Below are 19,485 nucleotides of genomic sequence, written 5' to 3' on the forward strand. Positions count from 1 at the left end.
ACAAGAATATAACTACTATAATACTGCCTCCTATGTACAAGAATATAACTACTATAATACTGCCCCCTATGTACAAGAATATAACTACTATAATACTGCTCCCTATGTACAAGAATATAACTACTATAATACTGCCCCCTATGTACAATATAACTTCTAGTTTGTTCCTCCTCATTTTGGAAGTCGGGAAGCATCATCTTTTTCCCTTTTCCCCCCTTTTCAGCTGCAGTTAATGTCCCCTTTGACGTTCATCTCTCCCACTTTTCCCATTTGCTTTTGGAGGAGCTTATGACAGTGCCCCCCCTCCCCCTCCCCTGGTATAAGTACTGGTGTCGGGCTGCCGGTGATCAGAAGGTCTAGTGTCACCCAGGCTGCACTACACACCAACCCAGAGCACTGTGCACTCTGCTTCATCCACACAGGCATGTACAGCCACAGAGCCGACCGACCCCGCCGAGTAAAGTCTTTTGACTCTGTCAACATAAGTTTTGATGATAAGCAGCTGAATAATGAGGTAAGACTTTTGCGCAGCGACGCTGCAGACCGGGAGAGCTGAGAAATGCTTTGTTAACTTTATCTTTACTTCTATGTTGTTTTAGATCATCATGTAATTATCATCCAATTAGTTGTGCTTTATAGAGGATGCAGATGTAGCAGAGCTCGTGCTGTGTCTTTCTTCTGTGCGCCAAGTTAAAACAAAAATGGCGTAGATTTGTTTGTGGTCTTACGAAAATTCACAGATGGCATATAGAGCTAGCACCATGATTCCTAACCTCCTGACAAACTCAGCTCTCCTACTGTGAAATATGATAATGCGGGTGTTTATGAAGCAGTTTTTACCTTACATGCCCGCCATGCCCAGTGTGGATTAAAACTACTTTCTCAATTTTTTTTTTTGCAAAAATGCCACTTTTTCCCACCGTTTTGGCGCAGTGACTTTTTTTTTAATAGCAAAAACATTGCTTCGCGGTGTTTGCAGAGCCGGTGAGATTTCACTCTTGATCCACAGGAAACGTGGCTTTTTTTTAGCATCTTTTTTTCCTTTAAATTTGCTGCGTTTTTCAGGCCAATGACATTTTATAAATGTTACATAACTAAAACAGTTTCAACATTTGGAAAAAAAACTGAAAAAAATTGAAAAAAATTGATAATTTGCCTTACAAATTGTGTGTGTAGCAGAGCTGAGTTTGTGACATCACGAGGTGTTATTTGCGGTTTTACATCAAATTGTGGGTAAACCTAGGAGGAATTGAAATTGGGATCAAAACCTAAAAAAATGCAAAGTGTTAAAGGGGATACCTTCAGGGCCGAAATACTTCTACAAACCGGCAGTGATGGAACCTCCACCTCTGACCCCGGTCATGTACTAGGAGCCTCTCACTGTGGGCATCCCGTCATTAAGGGGGACGGCTGCTCGGATCATTTTAATAACTGAGCCCGCCCCCTTTTCTGTTACAGCAACTTCAGAGACACAGAAGGGAGTCGGCTCAGATAGTAAACGGGCTGAACAGCCGTCCCCCTTAATGATGTGACGGGAAGAGGGTCCGTGTCACATGATCCAGTGTTGGAACTGGACCATAAGGTGGAAGCTTTTATCCCCCTTAGACAATCTCTTTAAGGCCCCCGATACAGAGGCTATTCTTTATCCAGGTGTCAGATGTGAAAATAACGGGCGATGCGCGGCAATCAGACCCATAATACCCAATGAGGCAGCACACACGACCAAGTGTCATACAGACATGGACTCATCACATGTCTTACTGTCTGTATCATAGCTGAGTATTATGACATGCAAGTATATCAATGTACAGGCCCCGCATGTAGCAGACAGCACACCGACAGATAAAAGTTGTATCTGAGCCTCTCGGACGCACGCTAGTACTCAGCCGGCCTTAGACTGAACGCCATATAAGTGTATTATGAGTGCATTTATGGGTCAGTAACATGGACACGTGTCCCAGCCCATCCGTGGGTCCACTGACCCAAACCCACAGTATCATAGATTCCTTTGATGCCAGGAGATCCGGTCGGTAGACCTGTGGTCAGGCCGCTACACTTGTCCATATTACAGGGGCATAAATGCTGACACCGACCTACAGGAGTCCTTAAGCTTCATTTGTGGGCAGTTAGAAGACATGTTAATTCATACAAATTACATGACTACTATATTCCATGGCTCCTGTGGAAGGAGACGATTATCTGAATGTGGGATCTAATTTCTTAAGGAAACCACTAAAGGGGCCATCCCATGTCCACGTCACCCTGACTCTTCCACCATCCCTGACCAGCTCCCCCCCACTCTTCCTACATCCTTTAACTACCTCCCCCACTCTACCTACATACCATGACCAACTCCTCCCCACTCTCACTACATCCTGTGACCACCTCCCCCCACTCTTCCTGCATCCCGTGACCACCTACCTTCTACTCTTCCTACATCTCATGACCACCTACCCCCTACTCTTCCTACATCCCATGACCACCTCCCCCCCACTTTTCCTACATCCCATAACCACCTTCCTCACCACTCTTCCTACATCCCATGACCACCTGTCCCCCACTCTTCCTGCATCTCGTGACCACCTACCCCCCACTCTTCCTGCATCCCGTGACCACCTACCCCCTACTCTTCCTACATCCCATGACCACCTTCCCCACCACTCTTCCTACATCCCGTGACCAACTGTCCCCCACTCTTCCTACATCCCATGACCACCTGTCCCCCACTCTTCCTGCATCCTGTGACCACCTACCCCCCACTCTTCCGGCATCCCGTGACCAGCTACCCCCTAGTCTTCCTACATCCCATGACAACCTCCCCCCTACTCTTCCTACATCCCGTGACCACCTCCCCCCTACTCTTCCTACATCCCATGACCACCTACCCCCTACTCTTCCTACATCCCATGACCACCTCCCCCCACTCTTCCTGCATCCCGTGACCACCTACCCCCCACTCTTCCTGCATCCCGTGACCACCTCCCCCCACTCTTCCTGCATCCCGTGATCACCTGTCCCCCACTCTTCCTGCATCCCGTGACCACCTCTCCCCCACTCTTCCTACATCCCATGACCACCTCTCCCCCACTCTTCCTACATCCCATGACCACTTCCCCCCCACTCTTCCTACATCCCATGACCACCTCTCCCCCACTCTTCCTACATCCCATGACCACTTCCCCCCCACTCTTCATACATCGCATGACCACCTCCCCCTCCTTTCTTCCTACATCCTGTAACCACCTCCCCTCCTTTCTTCCTACATCCTGTAACCACCTCCCCCTCCTTTCTTCCTACATCCTGTGACCACCTCCCCCCTCATTGTTCCTACATCCGACAACCACTTCCCCCTCTACTCTTTGTACAATTAAGCAATTCCTACAATTACAAGTGCAGTGACCATTGATTTCAATGACAGCTGCACCTGCAATTATGAGCGCCGGTGGCTACATGGGAGTCGGAGAAGCGGCTTCCTTCAGACTTCTGCTGCCTGGAAAACCACTTTAAGAAGCTTGTACATTAAGACATTTATTGCTTGCAGCTTGGCGCACCGTTTACTTAGACCAGGATATGAAAAGCTGGTCCAAGTACAGTTTGGTCTCCACATCACTCAATAAGGGCCATGGTGTCTCATTATAGCCAACGTGCAATGACCAGTTTGGTGCAGGAGGTCTTCCATCATCCATCAGGTTTTGCCGCTACATCTTGTAATCACTGGGATGAACAATCCCAAATCATGTCTGTCCCAGCTGGAATGAGAGGAGGTAGAACTACAAGGTCTGGAGACCTTGATAAGACGACACACATTGTCTTGAGACATAAGACTAATGGACAGACCTAGACTGATGCCTTATTACGTGGAGCGCCTTCCATGACTGAAGACGCTGTCATCCCTGTGGAGCGCTGGCTCTGCTGTTACACCTGATCACGTAAGGTGGACGGTTTATAAGACTGGAGATTAGTCAAGATCTCATCTCCAGACGTCTTAAGAAGGGCACAGGAGGAGACTTAGTGTCTGATGGGTAAATGAGTCTGGGCACACGTGTCTGAAGTGATCATGGAGCAGTTCAGCTCTGAATAGGCAGCGGCTCTAGTGCGGCGGAGCTGGTCAACGAGCTGGGAAAGTTTTGGTTGTTTCCTATTGATATTTGCGGGAGGTTTTGGGGTTTATTCACCAGTGCGGTCATATAATGGTTAATGCTGGGATTTTTGCAAAACATTAAGCATTTACTTAATTACTATTCCAGCGCTTTTGGCGTATTTTGGAAAAATTGCAACATAAACCATGATATAAAGGCATTGTGTGAATTAACCCTTATTGATCAGTCACCAAAAACACAAAACTAATGTTCTAAGAGATTCCCAAATCTACAGTAACTTTTTCACCCCTGCTAGAGGGTGCAGTTATACCGGAGCTCTAGTGCCCCATCTTACGTGTGATGTATCAGGACAGCACTGGAGAAGCGGCATTATTAATATATATATAATATATTGCAAACACCCACCGGCCCCTGTATTAGACCCCCATCTGGTAGAGCGTTGGACTCTCCCAGCACCGATGACCGGCCTAGTTGGAAGTCGCTTCGATCGCTGGATCTTCCATCTAATGTGGATTCACATTAAAACTGATTGTAACGTGATTTTTGCCGCATTCTGGGGTCATGGGGAGCGCAAATCATGAGAGGGCCGGGGCTGTAATAAAGGGGGCCATTACATATGATCTTGGCGTACATGTGAGGGTCCCTTGCACAGATCTTGCACCAAAAGCTATCAAATTAAGGACTGTTTTACCTGCATTGATTCAGCAGCTGGATGGCATGGCTATGTACAGTGGCAGTCATAGTAATCTGGGCCCTCGGATGGTGATAATCAGGGGCCCCTTAGCAACCACCATAACACACCTGAGCTCCGCAGATTACATTACATCACACTATCTTTGGACTTCTGCATTGTTTTGCAGGTGCTAAAAGCAAAAGGCCCCCATAGGCCCCGACACTGTCCCCATGGGGCGTCCATCCCCCATCATGTATGTAATTATGTTTCTCTATTTCTTCCAGTTCAATAAATCGAATTATATGAAAAGTGAAGACAACAAAGAAAACAATGAGATTGTGGCAGAAAGGGGCCGAGCGTCTGTCGTATTCTCCCTGAAGAATGAAGTTGGAGGACTTGTCAAGGCGCTGAAACTTTTTCAGGTACATTGATTGTTTCTGCCTCACATGAAGGCTCCTCCAGGTGTAATTACATTGCAGCCAATCTCCCCAACACAGCGGAGGGGACCCCCTAGGATTGTATAGACGATCTTTACACTATCTGCAGGTGATTTCATAATGGGAAAAAGAAAAAAATATGCCCATGGGTCCCCTTTAAGAACCAGGCCAGTGTAAACGATTACCTAGTACCCAACATTCCCGTTTTCTCCCCAGGAGAAGCATGTTAATCTCATTCACATCGAATCTCGAAAGTCAAAAAGAAGGAATTCGGAGTTTGAAATCTTCCTGGACTGCGACAGTAACAGAGAGCAACTTAACGAGATCTTCCAGCTTCTCAGGCCGCACGTAAATCTGGTCACCATGAACCCGCCGGACAACTTCAGTGTCGAGGAGGACGGTAAGAGCCTGGCGACAACGGGCTGTCAGACAGAACTAGAATCGTGGTGATGGAAACAGAAAAGGATGGGTGGAGCAAAACCAATGTAGAAAATTGGTACCAACCGAGCAAGAGGGGCCGTAGAGTAGATGCAGCCATCCAAAATACGGGAGTTCATGACATCCAACTTCTCTGTATTTATGTAAATAACCAGCAATAAAAACACGTTTCGGGTGCGGCGACCCTTCATCAGTTTACTGGAAATGTTACTACAGTGAATGGTAATATTTAAAAAGGAAATGTGGAAGAGAAGACGAGGCGTGGAAAGATAAAATAAAGGTCACCTCAAAAGTCATCCATAGGTTGGGTGCAAAAATATGATAATAATAGAAAATCCATAACGACAATCAAAAATGGTCATAATAATCATCAGCAAATCAAAACTGGAACAACGACAACAGTCATGGGGACAGCAGCAACAGCAGCGACAACAATCATTATCTCCAGCTGAACCGATGAAGGCCCCGCACCCCAACACCGGATTCATTGCTGGTTAATTATTTCACAAATAAGGAGAAGTTAGTTGTCCTAAACTCTCGTATTTTGGCTGGCTGCACCGTGAACCCAAGTTACTATCGCTCCCCTTCTAGATCCGGAATCATCACTTCTACTGATGCTGCTGTCCAATGAGATATCCACATGCAGAGCCCTTTAATTAGCAGCTTTACCCAATCTCCATACCCTTCATATCCCAGCATCCTCCTTACCTTTGATGGACACCAGCGATAGAGCCGACGATTGTCTAATAAGGACCTTTATCTATCTTCGCAGATATGGAGAGCGTTCCCTGGTTTCCCACAAAAATCTCCGATCTGGATAAATGTGCGAACAGAGTGCTGATGTACGGATCGGATCTGGACGCGGACCACCCGGTGAGTAGTGGTGCTACAAGTAGATGGAGGTTCCTCAAGGGCCGCTGACCGTAAAGGCAATGCAGTAGTTTTATGACCCCATCCTTTACCGTTCCAGCAATATGCCGCACGTTGGCAGCGCCCTCTAGACTTTGCTTGTACTTTAGTACTTCTACTGGGCGCACTTTAACCCTTTACTTTATTTTCTCCTTAGGGTTTCAAGGACAACGTGTATCGCAAGAGAAGGAAGTATTTTGCAGATGTGGCGATGAACTACAGACAGTACGTAGCCAGTATTCGTGTTCTCAGCAGCTTAGTTGCCAGCTTAGGCTTTGCTATAGATTGGGGCAGAATGAGCGGAGTCGTCTGATTTTTACTATTAAAGGACGGAGAAGTTAATGACCGCTCTGTTGTACCGCGTGGTAACACTATACTCAGATGAGGTTGCATGCAGATCGCTGTCACTCTCGCGTCTCTGGAAGAGGAATCGGAATTGGTCACTTTTCTGTAGACTAATATTCCAAGATATATCTAAATTAAAAGGGGTCCCTCACTAAAGACATTTATCCCCCACACACAGAGGAGCTGAATGTCTGATGCTGGGGGCCCGACCTCTGGGGCCCCCAGCAATCCTGACATCTGTGCACCAATTTCCCGTGACCATCGCTCCATTCACTCCCATATGATTGAATTGCCCTTGACAACCTTCCTCGGTCACACAAGCACACCACTGCTCCAGTCACATGGGGAACTCAGGGTAGGAGTGCTGGGGGGTCCCAGAGGTTGGACCCCCAGTGATCGAATATTTATCCCCTATAAATGTCATTAGTGGGAGAACCAGTTTAAAGGGGGATTACGAGTTATTTTATATTGTTTTGGGCTCTCCGGCGCCACGCCAACTGATAGGTGACATCACCAAACCGTAAGTCCTGGTTATGTCCCGTAAGCCTGTCATGGGGGCTTCTAATGTAGAAGTCACTTGTGACATCCCTGTCTGGTCTGCCACTGGCTGCAGCGGTCATGTAGGTAAACCCAACTGCCACCAATGTTTGGGGTATTTGGAAAAACTCTTTGACTCCTATTCATTGCAGCTGCCATAAAGTGCACCCAACTAACTGCAGCGCCCATATAGATAAGACAGGGAGTATATGTCCTATATACTAAACACCAATTACAGGGTATAATATACAGGACATTATATGCATATTGCACCCACCCTTCTATTATAGTAACAACCCTCTATCTTCCGCAGCGGGGATCCCATAAATCGCATTGAATTCACTGAAGAGGAGGTGAAGACTTGGGGCACAGTGTTTCGAGAGCTGAATAAACTATACCCGACCCACGCCTGCCGAGAGTACCTGAAGAACCTGCCGCTGCTGACCAAGCACTGCGGGTACCGGGAAGACAACATCCCCCAACTGGAAGACGTCTCAAGATTTCTTAAAGGTAAGAGATTAATTAGGACCCTGCTCCTCAGGGGAGTGTATAGAGAGGGTGGAGAGAGGAGCTGGCAGCACGGACTCCACTTGGTCTCAGGCCGTATTCGCGCGGGCGATTTTCCCGTGAGTTTTGCACGTTGTGAGACCCAGGAAATGAGAGCCCATTATGTTAATGTGTGATTTTTCGCTCACAGCCGTGTTAGGAGATGGAAAAACTGCAGCATGGCACATTTTTCTCTCTGGTAGTTGCGCCCAACGCCATTATAACATTATTCCTAGTAAAAAAATCACATAGAAGTTGCAGATGTAAGAGTGTGATAGCGGTCTGGTGGACGTCGCGCTCGTCTGGGTAATTTCAGCTTCGCTGTTATAAAATTGCGCTCTGCAGATGAAGGGGAGATGGTGGGGACTCCCCAACCATACGTGGTTGGTGGTGCCAGCGTGCCCTCATAGCCGGATCGGGCCGCACCTGGTCTGTTTGTGGTCGAGCAAAAAATTGAGCCTGTAATAAAGTGGGCAGCCCCAAGCGCCGGCTGTACGAGGTCCAGTTGTGGGACGCCATCTTGCATTGATAATACAGTACCGCATTACACAGGAATGATATATGACATTACAATACATCCTTGGTTATTTCGCAGCCGCAGTATACAGCAGGCGGCGCTCAGTTGTGGGCTCAGATTATTATCAGACATACAGATGTAGCAAACATTACCTTGACACGTAACGACTATGATAACTACAATACACAATGTATAACATGAGTTATCACGATGCGTCGGTCATGTTAACGATGACTACATACGGGCTCAACAAGAGTCACTCTGTTCACACCGCATCGGCCTTACGGAGCACCATATGGCGGCACACAGGGGGCCACAGGGACCTCGTCTGCCATTCAAGACCCATTTTATGTCATCTGGAAATTTTACAGTTCAAACTTGCGCTCAGAAAAAGTGAGGATATTGCGCTAATGTTTGCTGTGCCAACCAGGAGCCAGCCTGCCAGGGGGCACGTAGGACTTCATCTTTTTTTAATTCTTCTTTTTGGCAGAGCGCACAGGATTTACCATCCGCCCCGTCGCCGGGTATTTGTCTCCGAGAGACTTCTTGGCTGGCTTGGCATTTCGTGTCTTCCACTGCACCCAGTACGTGCGGCACAGCTCGGACCCCCTGTACACCCCTGAGCCGTAAGTACAGTTTATTACTTGGTATTAGTGTTTGCAGACAATCTCTAACATCTAGAGTGGTAAGGGACCTTCCATGACCGCGCCTCAAAATAACAAGAGAGACTATACTCATCTGTCCTGGGAAATAGTGTATTGGCTCTCAGAGCGATCCCGATCCTTACTGACAGCCAATGAGAGGCCACAGGGTCGCCGCCTGCTCTCCTGGCATGAGTGATCACATTCTGGGCGCCATGATGCCTGGAGTTCAGATTGGTGGCATTGTGTCCTCTGATTGGCTGCAGCTGCCATCTGACTTCTACAGTGAGTACGAGATCGGGAGCCGGTACACTGCATCCTGGGGGGACAGAATAGGAGAGTGCCGTCTCTTTAATATTTCGGCATGAGGCCAGGTGATTTACATGTAAGTCGAGCTGGGCGCACTCCGTACTACGGACGCAAACACGGAGCTGGAATACCGTGGTGCGCTCCCGGCCTTTAAATGTTCAAAAATGGACCTTTACCCGTTTAAACATAATCATTATCGGCACATCCGTAAAATGCTGCACTATTTATCCCTCACGGTGAACGTCACAAAAAAGACAGACGCAATGCCAGAAGTTCCAGAAAATGGCGCAATTGTATTTTTTTCATTTTTTCTCACTTGCATTTTTAAAACTCGTGCTACAAAAAACACGTCCTCCTATGTCTACGGGGCAATAGAGACAAACAGAAGAACTCCAGGCTCTGGGAAGGCGGGGATAACTAAAAGTCACTTATATTTAAAGGGTTAAAAAAAATGTTTCCAAAACAAAAAAAAAGGGAGCCGTCCCGGTCACCCGTAGCAGCCAATCACAGCGCAGCTTTCATTTTACCACAGCAATATAGGAAATTGAATCTGAGCTCTGATTGGCTGCTACGGACAACAAGGACAGTCTACCTGTCTGGGTCTAATTTATCAACACTAACAGCTGGACTGTCTTTGTCGCCCCACAGCAACCAATCAGAGCGCAGCTTCATGTCACAAACTGCTGAGATAAGAAGAAAGCTGCGCTGTGATTGGCTGCTGTGGGGCAGCACGGACCATTTTCCTCTTGCATAGCATTGATAAATGAGGCCATCGGTTTCTGAGCTCTGTGATTGGCTGCAGCGCCTGCGACGTCCCGTAAACCATCTGGGCAGCGTGTAAGCATGCTTAGAGGGGGACCCGGAGCAGCGCCGCAGGAAACAGCGGGAGAGGCGTTTACGTTAGTGCATGGGGAACGGGCTGTACGAAAAAATTACAACTTGGACAAACCCTTTAATACTATTTATTAAAAAAAAAAAATCGAATCAAAGGGAACGCTCTGCTTTTTCCCCAGAAACAACTCCCCCCCCCCCCCCCCCATCGTGTCGGCTATTGCAATATTCATTTGAATGAAACTGAGTGCTAATATCAGCCACGACCTGCAGACAGGAGAGGCGCTGTTTGGATGCTTTTATTAACCTTCTGAAATAAGGAACATATGGGGGCCAAAGGCGGAAGGTGCCTTTACAGAATACGACTGCCGGGTGCATTAAACCCAGCGACTGTCGCACTCATGCTTCTGCAGAGGAGCGAGGGTCGTTCAGGGAATGGAGGCCGAGTGCGCCAGAGATCTCCTCCAACCACCATTCACTGCACACAGGCAGCCGCTCAGAGATCTCTTCCAGCCGCCATTCACTGCACACAGGCAGCCGCTCAGAGATCTCCTCCAGCCACCATTCACTGCACACAGGCAGCCGCTCAGAGATCTCCTCCAACCACCATTCACTGCACACAGGCAGCCGCTCAGAGATCTCCTCCAGCCACCATTCACTGCACACAGGCAGCCGCTCAGAGATCTCCTCCAGCCACCATTCACTGCACACAGGCAGTTGCTCAGAGATCTCCTCCAGCCACCATTCACTGCACACAGGCAGCCGCTCAGAGATCTCTTCCAGCCACCATTCACTGCACACAGGCAGCCGCTCAGAGATCTCCTCCAGCTGCCATTCACTGCACACAGGCAGCCGCTCAGAGATCTCCTCCAGCCACCATTCACTGCACACAGGCAGTTGCTCAGTAGTCGTGTTTCAGCTCACCAAAACGGAACGACTAGTGACTACTGAGTGGGGTCTCGCTCAGCGCCAGGCCCGGGATGGGGGTTGGGTTGTATACACATCGGGATGCCCATAAACCGCTCGTTAGAGCTATTATTTGGGCGACCATCGGCCCAGGTAAGGGTACCTTAGACATGGAGCACTCAGACCCCGCGTTACACCGTCCCTCTCCTCTACCTGCTGTCATGTGCTGAGGATTCGCTGCTTTGTGCTGTTTTATGTTGCAGTTAGTATTACACGTAACGCACTAACAATGTTTCGCCTTGATGTGGTTTTTAGTGATACTTGCCACGAGCTTCTTGGACACGTTCCTCTTCTGGCAGAGCCCAGTTTTGCCCAGTTTTCCCAGGAGATTGGACTGGCATCCTTGGGGGCATCGGATGAAGCTGTTCAGAAGCTTGCCACGGTAGGTAGAGATGTGGAGGCATACGGGGTGTTCTGTGCTGCCATAGTAATGTTACACAGGAGCCCATCACGTGGATGAGTGATTGCTGGGACTCAGTGACCCCCAGATCTGTACACAGGGTTCCCCTATATAAGTAGCCACGGATCCATATCACACAAGTGTATATACGGACACCGATGGGATGGTATGCATCAGTATTTCAGCACGTGGTCCGTATTGCAATAATCAGTTGCTAAGGGTGGCTTCACACGAGCGTGCATGCAGCTGCGTGCATTGTATTCAATGGAGAAGCAGCTGCTGCCGTCACCGCGGAATTGTTTTTCATGGAAGGGCTTTACATATAAGCTCTTCCCTGAAAAACAATCATTTTAGTGTAAAAAAAAAACGTACCCTCTGCCGTGACCCCCGCATGCGGCAGATGTTTCCTTCACCCCTGCTAGTTAAAAGAATTCCCTGCTGCTACATCTGCCACATCTTCATTGCGTAATACGCCGTGGATGGAGTCAATGAGAGTACGTTGATTTTCATTGACCCGTTTACACTAACGTTTTCTTATTGCTTATAATACACGCAGATAATAGAGCGCAGCCTGCTCCATTTTACCGCGTATTACGTGCAATAGAGCCCTACTGCAATAAAAGCTGTACATACGCATTAACACTGCGTATGGGTGATAGTCATAGAGGGGGACTATCCACTACAGTTCTTTTTATCCCACACAGAAATATATATATATATATATATATATATATATATAATATTATACAGCGGTCTATATATATATATACGGGTGACTACCCACTATATTTCTATTTCACAGCGAAATTCGCAGTGTTTCCCCCCCCCCCCCCCCCAGGGGTCTATGGGACTTGTTAATGTTAAAATCACATCACACAAAATCGCGATTTCGCGGTAAATTGCGATTTTGCCGCGATGCGTTTTTAACATTAGAAAGTCCCATAGACACCTCGAAAAAAAACACTGCAAATTTGCAAACGCTAGTGGGCGGTCACCATAAAACTCCATTGACTTGCATTGGCGTATTCAGATCTGCGGCTCCTACTTTGCTCCATATAAGCCCATTGCAGTGAATGCGAATGCGTAAATACGTAGTGAATGCGCATCATACAATCACTCTGTATTTACACGGAAAGCAATGGATCTCACTGAATTGTTTTTGCGTGTACGAAAAGCGCTGCTAATACACGTGCATGAAAAAAACAAGCAAATACACGGGGAATGCGCAGTATTTTGGTCCGTGCGTATGCAGTATTTTCCCTCGCCTATTCCCCGTGTATTCTGGTCCTTCTTGTGATTTTTTTTTTTGCTTATATAAGCCTAGTTTCACAAGGGCAAGCGCAATATTGGGCCGTGAAACTCGGCTGAAATTGCGCTCCGGAGCGTGCGATTTCTTTGCGAATGCAAGCCATTTTTGACACAGCATCACTTCCAATAGCGACCCTCCGGCGCGGCTGAAAGAGGTTTAGCAAGTGTTTCCCATTATTTTTAAGGCGAAACCATGCAGCTGGCGCACCGCGCACTGTGTTTTCTGGCCCCATTGAAGACAATGAGCGAGGCGATCAGAGGGATCGCCCAAAAATCGGACATGCCATGAATTTTTCCCGCACTGTGATGTATATAACCCCATTATAAAGAATGAGATTCACATTCGTACAAGTTGTGTGTCTCACAATGCACAAATCTCACAGATTTTCTCGGCTGTGTGAAAGCGGCCGAAGCGGTGCGTATTTTTGTGCGCCAAAAAAATGCAAGGAAGGAGACCTGATTTTATGCACCAATATGCACTTGTGGTCTATTTTAGTCCTTAATATGGACAAAAATAGGTAATGCATTTGTTTTCGGTGCAACCATTGACTTGAATGGGCAACCGTCATCCGAGAAGTTGGATCAGAGTTGCAGATGATGCCGTTTTTTTACAATGTGCCGCCCGCGTGCATCATCTCTATTAAGTAGCCATACAGCGGTTGTCCAGGAAGTCAACAAAATGCCATCCATGCAGTCTGTGCAAACCCATCATAGGAAGTGAGAATGCTCTTCCAGACTAAAGGGGTGGGGCTTCAGGTAAGGGGTGGAGTCACATAAGGCTGATCGGAAACTTGCTTTAAAGGTACAGTCACAGAAAAACAACGCATGACAAAGTTATTTTCTGTTTAAAGCCATGATGGATCATTGAAAATGAGATTATCTAAATGAGGGGGCAGATAATGATAATTAAAGGGGTAATCCGCTGCTGTCTAGTATGTATTCATTTATATTTCATCTCATTTTATTTTCACAGTGCTACTTTTTCACAGTGGAATTCGGCTTGTGTAAGCAGGAGGGGAAACTGAAAGTGTACGGGGCCGGGTTGCTCTCTTCCATTAGTGAACTCAAGGTAAGGGTCCATGCAAAACTTAAAGTGGAAGGAAACTGGATCACATTTGTTGAGAAGCATCCAGGGAATAGGGCAGTAATAAGGTATACGATAACTCTGGAATACTGTCATTACTATATAATCCTTTACATTAAAATATGGAAAACTTGCAATACCAGACCAGACCACACGGAGTGCTGTTAAGAGTACAAAACACTTTCAATCAGGCAGTAGTGCAAAAGCTCCACATAGCGGTGGAAGTGATTAATGAAGCCATTTAGATCTTTCTTACAGCTACAGAATACAGAAATTAATTTATAATGTCCAATGTTAGATGCTAAACAAACGCATAAAACATTTGTGTTTTTGATCCTTTTGTAGCACTCACTCTCAGGGAATGCCAAAGTGAAGCCTTTTGACCCTGTGGTGACCTGCACTCAAGAGTGCATCATTACCACCTTCCAGGAGGTCTACTTTTATTCAGAGAGTTTTGAAGAAGCCAAAGGAAAAATGAGGTACGTTCAGTACATTTAACATTAAGCCACACACTTTGCGTCCCCTCTCAGTATTAGTGCCCCTCCATGATCCCTGTCACAGGAATAGTGCCCTTCTGTGCCCCCTGTCACAGTAATAGTGCCCTTCTGTTCCCCCTGTCACAGTAATAGTGCCCTTCCGTGACCCCTGTCACAGTAATAGTGCTCCTCAGTGACCCCCTCTCAGTATTAGTGCCCCTCCATGACCCCTGTCACAGTAATAGTGCTCCTCAGTGACCCCCTCTCAGTATTAGTGCCGCTCCATGACCCCGTCATAGTAATAGTGCCCTTCTGTGACCTCATCACAGTAATAGTGCCCTTCCATGACCCTTGTCACAGTAATAGTGCCCCTCCATGCACCATGCCTGCCTGTGAGACTGCGAAGAATGGTCATACCTGTCAACTTTCAAACAACTAAAACGGGGCAACTCTTGTGTGCACGACAGTAAATTTAACATTAAGCCACACCCTTTATGTCCTGTCACAGCAATAGTGCCCCTCAGTGACCTCCTCACACTAATAGTGCCCCTCAGTGACCTCGTAAAAGTAATAGTACCCCTCAATGATACCCTCACAGTAATACTGCCCCTCAGTGATCCCCTCACAGTAATAGTGCCCCTCCGTGACCTCCTCACAGTAATAGTGCCCCACAGTGATCCCCTCACACTAATAGTGCCCCTCAGTGACCTCCTTAGAGTAATAGTGCCCCTCAGTGACCTCATCATAGTAATAGTGCCCCTCAGTGATCCCCTCACAGTAATAGTGCCCCTCAGTGACCCCCTCACAGTAATAGTGCCCCTCAGTGAACTCCTCACAGTAATAGTGCCCCTCAGTGACCTTCTTACAGTAATAGTGCCCCTCAGTGACCTCCTCACACTAATAGTGCCCCTCAGTGACCTCCTTACACTAATAGTGTCCCTCAATGACCTCCTTACAGTAAGTGTCCCTCAGTGGCCCCCTCACAGTAATAGTGCCCCTCAGTGACCTCCTCACACTAATAGTGCCCCTCAGTGACCTCCTCACACTAATAGTGCCCCTCAGTGACCTCCTTACAGTAATAGTGCCCCTCAGTGACCCCGTCACAGTAATAGTGCCCCTCAGTGACCCCCTCACAGTAATAGTGCCCCTCAGTGACCCCCTCACAGTAATAGTGCCCCTCAGTGACCTCCTCACAGTAATAGTACCCCTCAGTGATCCCATCACAGTAATAGTGCCCCTCAGTGATCCCCTCACAATAATAGTGCCCCTCAGTGACCTCCTCAAAGTAATAGTGCCCCTCAGTGACCCCCTCACAGTGAAAGTGCCCCTCAGTGACCTCCTCACAATAATAGTGTCCTTCAGTGATCCCCTCACAGTAATACTGCCCCTCAGTGACGTCCTCACAGTAATAGTGCCCCTCAGTGACCTCCTTACAGTAATACTGCCCCTCAGTGACGTCCTCACAGTAATAGTGCCCCTCAGTGACCTCCTTACAGTAATACTGCCCCTCAGTGACGTCCTCACAGTAATAGTGCCCCTCAGTGACCTCCTTACAGTAATACTGCCCCTCAGTGACCTCCTCACAGTTATAGTGCCTCTCAGTTACTCCCTCACACCAATAGTGCCCCTCAGTGACCTCCTCACACTAAAAGTGCCCCTCGGTGACCTCATTACAGTAATAGTGTCCCTCAGTGACCCCGTCACAGTAATAGTGCCCCTCAGTGACATCCTCACAGTAATAGTGCCCCTCAGTGACCCCCTTACAGTAATAGTGCCCCTCAGTGACCTCCTCACAGTAATAGTACCCCTCAGTGATCCCATCACAGTAATAGTGCCCCTCAGTGATCCCCTCACAGTAATAGTGCCCCTCAGTGACCTCCTCAAAGTAATAATGCCCCTCAGTGACCTCCTCACAATAATAGTGTCCTTCAGTGATCCCCTCACAGTAATAGTGCCCCTCAGTGACGTCCTCACAGTAATAGTGCCCCTCAGTGACCTCCTCACAGTAATACTGCCCCTCAGTGACGTCCTCACAGTAATAGTGCCCCTCAGTGACCTCCTTACAGTAATACTGCCCCTCATTGATCTCCTCAGAGTAATAGTGCCCCTCAGTAACCACCTCACAGTAATAGTGCCCCTCAATGACCCCCTCACAGTAATAGTAGCCCCTCAGTGACCTCTTCATAGTATTATTGCCCCTCAGTGATACCCTCGCAGTAATAGTGCCCCTCTGTGATCCCCCCACAGTAATAGTGTCCCTCAGTGACCCCCTCACAGTTATAGTGCCCATCAGTGACCTCCTCACAATAATAGTGCCTCTCAGTGACCACCTCACAGTAATAGTGCCCCTCAGTGACCCCCTCACAGTTATAGTGCCCCTCAGTGACCTCCTCACAGTAATAGTGCCCCTCAGTGACCTCCTCACAGTAATAGTGCCCCTTGGTGACCTTAATACAGTAACAGTGCCCCTCAGTGACCCCCTCATAGTAATAGTGCCCCTCAGTGGCACCCCTCACAGTAATAGTGCCCCTCAGTGACCGCCTCACAGTAATAGTGCCCCTCAGTGACCCCCTCACAATAATAGTGCCCCTCATTGACCCCCTCATAGTAATAGTGCTCTTCAGTGACACCCCTCACAGTAATAGTGTTCCTCAGTGACCTCCTTACAATAATAGTGGCTCTCAGTGACCCCCTCATTGTAATAGTTCCCCCTCATTGACCTCCTCATAGTAATAGTGTCTCTCATTGACCCCCTCATAGTAATAGTGCTCTTCAGTGACCCCCCTTACAGTAATAGTGCCTTTCAGTGACCCTCTCACTATACCTGCTCTCTGATTGGCAAGAGTTGGTCACGTGATCTGCACTGGCCAATCAGAGAACAGTGCACAGTGTGCATTAAGAAGGCCAAAAATTGTTGCAGTCATCTTGGATTGCCGAAAGCAAAGCCAGAAACTAATGGATTGGAGGTGTAGCAGGGAAGAACAGCTGCGGGTGGCCATGGCAACCAACATCACCCCTGAACGCTTTAGCCCTTGAGCTCACTGCATACACAGACACTTGTTGTGTGCCAAACATGTACAGCGCAGGCTGGGAAGGAGTTAATCATCATTCATCTTGTATAGAGTGCGAATCGGTCTGTGCAAAAGCCAAGTAGACAACTGCCAATCTTATTGATTGGTGCTGATCTACTGGAGCAAATCACTCCATGTAAAAAGATCCTTGGCATATCTCTTTGGGCTATCCCCCAAAATCTAGATGGTTGGGACCCACGAGTTTATTTCGAGACTCTCTGCTGGGGAAGAACTGTAAGGATTATATTTCTGTTATTTTCTACCAACAGGGAGTTTGCAAAGACCATCAAGCGACCATTTGGACTGAAATACAATCCGTACACCCAAAGCGTACTGATCCTTAAAGACACCCGCAGCATCACCAATTTGGTGAGTGAATTGCGCCACGAACTAGATATTGTCAATGACGCTCTGAATAAGATGAACAAGCAGCTCGGCGTTTGATTGGGTGATCCTGGAAGACGAAGGTCAAAGGCCAACGATCTGCACGAAGCGTTACGATACATCTGCTTGTTTCAGGATAATATCTGTGTATGAAATTCTATCCTGGAACCTGAATGGGACCCGATTGTCCAGAGATTTATTTTTGTAAGCGAATGAGTAGAAGTAGAGTTGATTATCTGTAATGATTGTCCTCGCTGAGAAGCTCGCTGTAGCGCCAAAATGTCCCAGCCGAGGCGACGTCTGGCTTTATCAATGAGTATCTCTTACTACATAGATGTTGGTCTTCTACTTACTATATGTGCATAAATAGAATGCTACAAAGTGTCACTTTGGGATTCTTTAAACTTGTCAACAAGTAGCATCAACAAGCCTCTGTTTTTGCTGGCCCCATAGCAAAGATCAGAATGGGCCCCTCATACCACTGAGAAATCCGCTAAATCAACCATTTCCACCATTCTGCTCTTAGGCCCAAAATTCTACACTGATTAATATATATATATATATATATAGGAAAGCTCAATTTTTCAGACTTGATAAGCGATATCATTCTGGCTGCCTGCAGCCACCTCTAGGGGGAGCTCTCCACATATAAAGCTATCATTATATTATTTGGAAGCTGTATAAATCTGTATACACTGAGCTCCCCCTAGTGGTGGCTGTATGTATTTTAAAACAATGAACTACCCCTAGTAGTGGTTCTATGTATCTTTATACCGTCAGCTCCCCATTGTAGCAGCTGTATATATGTGTATGGAGGGAGCTCCCAATAATGGTGGCTGTATAAAGCTGGATGTAGTAAGCTCCTCCTACTAAATGATGCATAAATCTGTAAAACGTGAACTCCTCCTAGTGGTGGTTTTATGTATCTGCATACAGTCAGCTCCCTATTGTGGTGGCTGTATTAATCTGTGTGCAGTAAGGTCCCCCTAATGGTGCTGCAGTAGCTGCCATGACAGTGTCATAGTAAGTAGAGGAAGTAGTTGAGTGTTGAAATCCCTCCTCAGCCATGTGACAAATGAACGTTACGTCATTAGTCTGAGAGGACGCTGCGCCTCTTCAATCAGGTGATCCTGAGTGGCCGATCCCCGCTGATCAACTATTGATGATCAATCCTTAGGATAAGCTGACTGGTTGGATGGGCAAGCAACAATCTTTCAAAATTTAGGCCTCCTGCACACGGGTGGATATTTGCTGCAGAAGCTGCAATGGGCGTCCGCACTGTGGATCCGCAGCAAATACCACCCATAGCATGCTATGGGAAATCGATCGGCGAACCATGCGGACCATCCGCAGGACAGATGAAAACTAAAGTAACTAGCAACACGCAGATCCAGCTGCTCCCAGGGCTGGATTTCGCTGTGGTATTCCGCATGCGGTATCCGGCTCTGCCGTGTGCAGGAGGCCTTAGCTCAGAGATTTCCATATATCCAAGAGTTTGATCTACCTAAATGGA

The 19,485-nt window shown here is 47.5% G+C and overlaps 1 protein-coding gene across 1 annotated transcript; it reads left to right on the top strand.

The window, feature by feature from the left end:
• Positions 1-412: 412 nt before the first annotated feature.
• TPH1 (tryptophan hydroxylase 1) lies at positions 413-18,143 on the top strand. Its single transcript, XM_066582538.1, has 11 exons — positions 413-514; positions 5,058-5,195; positions 5,427-5,610; positions 6,421-6,521; positions 6,715-6,782; positions 7,753-7,949; positions 8,993-9,128; positions 11,505-11,631; positions 13,931-14,026; positions 14,387-14,520; positions 17,858-18,143. Exons 1-11 carry the CDS (start codon positions 425-427, stop codon positions 18,030-18,032), a joined length of 1,446 nt encoding a protein of 481 aa, XP_066438635.1. The 5' UTR covers positions 413-424; the 3' UTR covers positions 18,033-18,143.
• The last annotated feature ends 1,342 nt before the right edge of the window (positions 18,144-19,485 follow it).

The sequence above is a fragment of the Eleutherodactylus coqui genome, chromosome 11, assembly GCF_035609145.1.
Source record: "Eleutherodactylus coqui strain aEleCoq1 chromosome 11, aEleCoq1.hap1, whole genome shotgun sequence".
NCBI lineage: Eukaryota > Metazoa > Chordata > Amphibia > Anura > Eleutherodactylidae > Eleutherodactylus > Eleutherodactylus coqui.